This window comes from Solea senegalensis, linkage group LG4 (genome assembly GCF_019176455.1).
Source record: "Solea senegalensis isolate Sse05_10M linkage group LG4, IFAPA_SoseM_1, whole genome shotgun sequence".
Lineage (NCBI taxonomy): Eukaryota > Metazoa > Chordata > Actinopteri > Pleuronectiformes > Soleidae > Solea > Solea senegalensis.
The window spans coordinates 8,527,618-8,535,544 of NC_058024.1; the positions used below are offsets into that span (position 1 = coordinate 8,527,618).

Genomic DNA, 7,927 nt, shown 5'->3' on the forward strand with positions numbered 1-7,927 from the left:
ATGAAGGCTTTCCTGTTTGAAGTGCATAATCTGATCCTTAGTGCAGCAAGTGCAGATCCGTCCCCGATGTCGCTGCTGCATGGCAACTGGGCACAAAACTTCCAGCTAACCTGCTTAAGAATAAACTCTGTTACTGCGATGATGACGCGTGGTCAGCGAGGTTTATAATCTTTGTATTTATGCTGCCTCGAACATGAAGTCCCAAAGCTTTTTCCTGCCAAATCTTTGCCAAAAGTAAATAAACACACCATTGTGTTTTGTTGTACAGTTAAAAGTATGTACAGTATTTGTGACAACAGGTTAGTCTGACCCAAACTTTGATAATCTATCATTTTATGCCATTGAATACAATGTAAGACAGAAAATTTGAAGTCAAAAAGTTCATGTTAGATGTACATTGCATATATGCCTGTTAACAAAACTTGCATATAGTGTCTTTAGTGAGTAGAGTACATAGACTGTATAAAAAAGGTGGACAAGGCTTAACTCAGTGAGGCCAACCAGGAAGTAGAACTACATTTGAAAGGAAGTCTATGGAAAAGGAAAAAGCAGACTTCTCACTTAATTAACATTAAGCAAACAATTTCCTGAGAAGTGAATGTCTCAATTGCTTGTTTTATGTCTTCTTCAAACTTACATGATGCAAATGTACATCATTTGTATATGTAAGTGACTGACAGCTGGTGTATGGTTGACATTTATGAATTTTCAGCTGCAAATCCTAAACCCGGCGCCTCTCTAATCGTGACCCTCGATGGCTGGGTGAAGTCATACGCAGTTGTGTGCAGTTGAGTGACGCAGAGAGCACATAGTTGTTCCACCATGTGACTGAATGTAATTTGAACTTTCTTTTTTCATTAAACATTTTTAAATTGGATTACGTGAACTCTCATTCTCAGACTATGGTTACTGTGCCTCCAGCTCATTAGTTGCAAACATTTTCAAAGCGGTGAATCACTCTGTTTATTATAGACACAGACAACAACTGGGTCATATTTCTGCTGCCAGACACTTTTATCAGACAACGGCTTTTTATTTCCAAACTAAAAGTCCTATATCAGTTTCCCTCGCTCAGTTGAAAGTGAACACATTATTGTGCTTAGCTTACCATAGAATTTTGACATTTTCTTGAGTATTACTATCTAACAAACAATCAGTAATGCAGTATTTTTGTACAGCATTGTTGCGTTACAGCAGGCATCTACTGCTGCATTTAAAGATCACATGTTCACATTTCCTTCCTTCCTTCCTTCCTTTTCTCTACTTCATGACCGGTGAATGCATGATGTTAATCACAAACAAGCGCACACACAGGAATGTGAATGGAGACAATGTTTTTTTTTAACCACAAATGAATGCCTTTATTATCCAAGACACTGTTAACAGACTGGTACACAGGAGAAGTATCAGCTCTTGTAATAAACAAAATAAATCAAGTTGGTATCAGAATATTAAAAGTGGTAATATGGAATGTACTTGTCTTTTTTTTATTTTAAACAATATTTTAAAATAAATAAGTCTCTATATAGTCTTTACAACTAGTCTGTTGTTTTCAATCAATAAATTCTCTTTGTTTTGGGAATGAAGAGGAAAATAATCAGACAGAAACAAAGACAGTGACAAAACAAGAACAATATCCCATTCACAATCCCCCCCTTTTGTATAATGTCTTTTGTTTATAAGAAAAAAGTTGCAAGGAGAACAACTGCTGAAAAAAGGCAAATCCCTTCTTCTAGACCTAAATAATCTTGTTCTTCCACCAACGAGTGTAAATCCACGAATCCACGTGCCGAGTGGACACACACACCATGTTTGTTAAGAAGATCTTAACAAGAGACGCCATTATAAACACAAAAGTCCTTATCATACGCTTACGTTTCCAACTGCTACAAAACCGCTGACCTAGCCAGCCATAGTCAGCTTGTACGGTCATCTTTGCCACTAATAATGTGCTGTTGAGTACTGGCAGTCCAAACTTCATTTAAAAAAGTTATGAAATAACACAGGAAAAGCACCATAACCAGGCTCCCACAACTACACTTGAGCTCCATTCATCTCTGCCTCACTCTCTTTCTCTCTCAGAGAGAACTTAATAATTAAAGACCTGGTGAGGCGGAGAGTCCTAAGACGCTCCAGGAGTCCCGGTATTTGTTGGAAAAACTGCGGCCTCACACACCACGTCCGCTACTATGAATAGCAAAGAAAAGAAGCAGTCTTGCCAAGAGAAAAGTGCAAGTTGGGGCACAGGTGGCCCCGTCCTCTGGCAGTTTAGAGAGAGGGCATAACGACCACACGGCCTCTTCTCTGACCCTGAAGTGTCTGAGGATCCCTCCAAGCAGAGGAGGGGCAGACCCCCATTTAGGCATAAGGGACAATGCACCTTGGATTAGTGGGCTTTCAGCTCAGTGAGCCGTTTCCCAGACTTTAAATTCAGACCCTGACAGTTCCACTGCAGCTTCAGTCAGTACTGTGATCCTCCAGCTGGGAGATGATGGTGATCAGGTTCTGGAGGCCAAAGATGAAACCACTGTCCTGGCCTTCATGCACTACACTGTCTTCTCCATAGTGCCGACAGGTAGTGTGAGCAAAGTCAATCATGCGCACGTCCACCACAGGGCTGCTGGCCTCTCCTGTGCTGTGGGAAGAGCGACCACTCCCACTGTTGCTGCTCCCCGCGGCCACACCGCCACTGCCGCCCGCTGAAGAACGACGGAAACCATAGGCCCCTCCTTCCTCCTCGTCATCCTCTTCATCTGATGGCTCATCCTCATCACCTTCTTCTCCACCTCGGTGTCTAGGTCTGCTGGGAGTCCTGGGGGGGTCTCCGTCATAGATGATAAGCAGGGAGCTTGAGTAGAAGCGGTAGGACTCGCAGGCCTCCAGGGCAGCTTGCATTTCCCGCAGTCTGCGCAGCACTGGTGAGAGCAGCTCTTGACGCAAGCGGCGCCCATTGTGGAAAAACTGGTAGAGAGCCTCCTTGAAACCGGTGAGGTTGAGCTTACGACCGTGGTACTTATTCATGAACATCAGCTGGCCTGAGTCTGACTGGTACACCTGCAGAAGTAGCAAAGAAACATTGAGTACTACAGCTCCACATTTACAGTGTGACCATGACAAGAACACTTGTATGTGTGTTGTACAGGAAGTTCAATTCCTACCATACCTGCATTCCACAGATTCGGACTCCAATAGAGGCAGACGTGCTCTGTTGACACTTGCGGATCTGATTGGCTTTCTTCTCCTCTGATGCATCATCTCCATGCTGGCGGGTTCCCATCTTCAAGTCTAAAACACATGGTACTGTATAGCGCCACGTCAGATTCTCCAAAAGGATAAATTCTGTGAAATGGGGTCAAGGATCATACAACATCAAACAGAACCATATACTAATCAGTGTATTCACGCTTTTATAAAATAACTAAGACTAATCCGTTGATCAGTGTATTTCACTACACACTGAATTTACTTGGCAATTGCAGTTTACTGATGAAAGGATACTGTATTGATTGCGGTGCTTTGCATTCTCCTTCATCCTCTGTAAGTGCTGTTGGTGACATTTCAGACTCCAGGGGTTGTGTTTGATCTGCGGAACAACGTTGCCCTTCTCCAGGCTGAAGTAAAGAACCTCCGCCTGCTGCTGCTTCTGCTGCACCACCTCGTCACGATTATAACTGCAGAGGGGACACAACAGAAAAAAACTGTCAGTTTTACTATCACTGTGCATATCTGTCTCATCTTGGTGTCTGTGAGTGCACAAAGGTGCTAAAACACGTATCCTCACCTCATGAGCTTGTCTTCTTTCCAAGTAAGTCGAGCTCTGTCTTTGCTGTAGTTGTCGTTCTCCAGAAGCAGAGTGGACTGTTTCTTGTTGCTCCACTTCAACATCTTGCTCTTGGGCTCACAATCTGAAGACGGGTCTTTGTTCTCCAGGTCACCTGACTCGCTGTGGCGAGGGTAGGCGATGAGGCACAGGTTTCCTTCGTCATCCTCCTCAAAACTGACTGACACCACACCTGAAAAAAGGATGAGAAGGAGAGGGGTTATAGCTACTTTTCTATTGGATAGTTGAGGAAAGACGTTACACTGTTAATAACAGATGTGAGAACACAAACAGTTTTTATGTCACTTACTCAGAAAACAAGAGACAAAATACCACACAAGGCTGAAATGTGTCAGACTGAGCAAGCCATTTATTTAACAACATCAAAACATCATTTTAGAAAACACACGACATAACAGTTTCTTACAGTCAGCAATAACTTCAGAAGATGAAATACACACACAGAAACACACACGGAGCAGCAGCAAAACACGCCACAGTCAAAACTCACTTAACCATAAACGTAGTTAATCAAAATGTCACAACTCGCTTCAAGAATATGAGTGAAACAACATTTGGTATGATCATCTTTGAAGTCCACCAAGGAGTATGGCTGAATGATCAATCAGTTTTAATTGAACATCACAATCTTCAGTTAAAACAATGCAATTAGATAATTGCAGAGACAACACTTGAATAGTTGTTCTATGTTTATGCCTTTTTCAATAAGTGTAATGTTGAAAACAATTCATATCTATAAGTTCTTGCACTACATGATAAAAGTTAATATTAACCCTAACCCTTATTGATAATGCTCTACCACATTTTACACCTATAAAACATCAACGTGTAACTGAAACAAAACTTAAATTTCATACAAATAATATCACATCAATATCAATATTCTCATGAAATTGTGCAACAAATTTCAAACAACAACAAATGTTACAGTAACTCGCACGTCAACACCCCCAAGCCCCTTATAAAAGTCCCTAAATGGGCCTGTCTATCTCAGGGTGGGGGGAAGGTGACGCACTAAGAATGAACATCACAGCTGCAGTGGCTGAGAAGCCATAGACAAGACGAAGGGATGTGAGTGAAACAGATAAACAGAGAAAGTGCAAAGATATGGACATGGCATCCAAATTGATAGAGGTTATATTGGACATCCAGAAAACACAAGCAGCCACAACAAAAGCAGATAATAAATGAGCTCTATGACAGTAGCGATGTGACACAAAGAACCAAGCACAGTGGCGTTTTTGTGTGTGAAATGGCAGGCATGTGGACCCAGCATTTACTTTTCTCCTGCATCCCGTGTCCTGGACTCGCTCTCCTCATGTACACTGACATCACCAACCAGCAGGAAGCCCCACCTCTAAAGTGCATCCTAATGAACGGCGGTGTCCTAAAACCTGCACAGTCATCACCAGTACAGCTGTGAAGTGTGGGAACTTGTGCGTCACTGAGATTTAATTCAATTAGGAGGCCCATAAATCCTTGATAAAGTGCATGGAGTAATATGTTTATACCTTTAATATCACAGATTGACTCCCTTGTATCAGCAGAGGTTCAACACAGTTCTACATCATTATCAATCGCTATTATTTTATTGGGTCCATAAGTTCTGGTGATCTGAGGATCTGCAAACTGTGTGAAGTGTTGAAATGAAATGACACAATGCTCTTTCAGGCCAACTTTGCCTTTTCTCCCATGGTTGTGATACGTTTGAAACATGACACAGACAGTGTTGAAAGGTTCTACAGTCAACTTACTATCTGCTTTCCACGTCACAGTCCTCATTCTGGATCTTTTAATAGTCTCATGCTGAATTACTAAGAAGTCAGAGACCGTACGTGTCTCCTACCTCGGGCATAAGGTTGCCCACAGACATCTACATCAGAATGTAGTGGGTGTCATTATAGTCTTTGATGGTAGCTGTCAGCAGAGACTGTGGACCTGGATGCAACCAGGGAATATGATAATCCGTTTGAAATTCAAAGCGTGTCTGTGGGTGCAGATAAAAATGCAGATTTCTGTCCACGTTTCTGTCTTGGGCCTGAAATCAGACCTGGAAATCTACTCAACCGACTTGCGTATTACTCCCTTGGATCTGCCCCATTTATTTTTGATCCTCATGGAACTTTATCTCACCCTGAAACCGAAGCCCTCTGGAAAGCAGAGGCATTTTAAAGAGGCCTGTCTCCTCCTGCTGATGGCAGCCAGGCAATCCCACCCTCCAACACTAGGGCCGCATCCAGAAAACTGACTGTGATGCTTTGCCAATTGTTCAATCATGACTGACATTACACACAAGTCTAAATATACGACCTGTTAAAAACAAGTTGTCTTTTTTCCCCATTTGAAATAGTAAATGCAGCCAAACGGTGCACTAATAAATGCAAGATATTGGCAGAGGTGAGGAAGGAGAAAGACAGGATGCATGCTGGGTAACCAAAACAACATCACGCATGCTGCTGAGAGGCTGCAGCAGGACATTTAACAGCGTTACAGACAGACAGATAACAGACTGCAGTGTTATTTACAGCACCATAACACATCAAAATAATCGAAAATATTCATCAAATATATGGGATACTCAAGAACAAGACAACACACAATAGAACAGTTCAATTGCAGCCTTAGGGTTTTGCACATCAATTCGAGCGTTGATGGTGGTGTCTTACCTTTATACTGCGGGGTGAACTTCCTCATCTCCGGTGGCAGGCTCTTGTAGAACTGGTGCTCCCGGGGGATGAGGGGCTTGCAGATGATCTGCTCCCCAAATCGCAGCACACAGGAGTGTCCTCCCACCTGGTGCACGAAGGGCTCAAGCATCACCCCTTTTGCTCCGGGATATGGAGTCCCATCCGCCTGCATAAGGGCTTCCAGAGCGGGACTCATCCTCACTCCGCATCGGACAGCTGAGCTGAGAGGACCCACGTCGCAGGAGAGGCAAGAAGCTCGGCCGCTCGTATGGCTCCCTATTCTCAGACTTTTCTGATGCTCCGCGCGGGGGCGCTGTTTAGTCGCCTGCACGAGCGAAGACCTGGAAAACAAAAGGGCTGAACAGGAAGGACAGAGCCCGACGACTAAAATCCGTTTTATCTGCTTTTTTCCTTGTCGGGGGACAAATGGTAATAGTCCTCCGGTGTGCTGTGTGTTCTCCGTGTTTGTACGTACGATAAAAACACTATATATAAGCCGTAAAAGCGGCTTATAATGTCTCCAAGCGACACGCGTTCACAACGTCCTTGGTGTGCGGCTGTTACCGAAACTGACTGCTGTAAGCGTCATCCTGCCACAAAAACAGCACGAGCAGCGAACAAGCACCGCCCCCTCAGTGCAGCCTGCCAATCAGAAAGCAGCTGCTGTCGCTGGGAGGACACAAGGTGCCTATGAGAGGATCAGGGAGAGCTAGCAAACAAAGAGGAAGGAGAGAAAACAGGGGGGAGGGGTAGAGCTGGAAAAATACGAGACAAAAACACAACACTGAAGTCATCTTTTTTTCAGTGTACTCTCGAGTCTCCGCACTGTTTTTGTGACCTTAGGGAAAGGCTGCAGGTTGCATTTTGCGTTCAAACCTTGTCTCGTAGAACTGCACATTAGCCAAGATTTTCATGTCTTAGATTCGTTGGGGGACAAACTGAAATGTGCTGGAGTGGAGTGGTGGTGTAAAATATCATGTCCACTTACAGATATTTACATGTATGATCTCTCATCAATCATTAGTACTAGGTAAAATATTATCCCCCATCAGTGCTAACATTAAAGGGGCTATATGTACAAATTATATTACATTATGCCATGAAATGACCATGAAATGTCATCACAGATTAAGGAACCATGTTAAATTGAAATACTGGATTAACTGATAACAAATGTGCAGCTACTTTATTCATTAGAATTTTCATTTGCAGCTTATTTATGTCTTGCTGAGCTACCAACTGCAACCACCCAATAATGCATGGCATAGCAGTTCGACTCAGGGGTTTCCAAGTTACCGAACCCTGAAAAAGCCTTACCACCCCTCTCAAAATGTGAGAAGGAAATCAAAGGTATATTAACATAATGTTTTCACTTTCAATCTCCTCATATTGCTGACAC

The 7,927-nt window shown here is 43.2% G+C and overlaps 1 protein-coding gene across 1 annotated transcript; it reads right to left on the bottom strand.

Moving 5' to 3' along the window:
* Nucleotides 1-1,334: 1,334 nt before the first annotated feature.
* LOC122768390 (inositol hexakisphosphate kinase 2-like) lies at nt 1,335-7,113 on the bottom strand. The gene is made up of 5 exons (XM_044024361.1): nt 6,508-7,113; nt 3,782-4,013; nt 3,499-3,671; nt 3,164-3,339; nt 1,335-3,054 (listed from the first exon to the last, which is right to left on the bottom strand). The coding sequence occupies exons 1-5, from the start codon at nt 6,722-6,724 to the stop codon at nt 2,458-2,460; spliced, it is 1,395 nt and encodes a 464-aa protein (XP_043880296.1). The 5' UTR covers nt 6,725-7,113; the 3' UTR covers nt 1,335-2,457.
* Between the last annotated feature and the right edge of the window lie 814 nt (nt 7,114-7,927).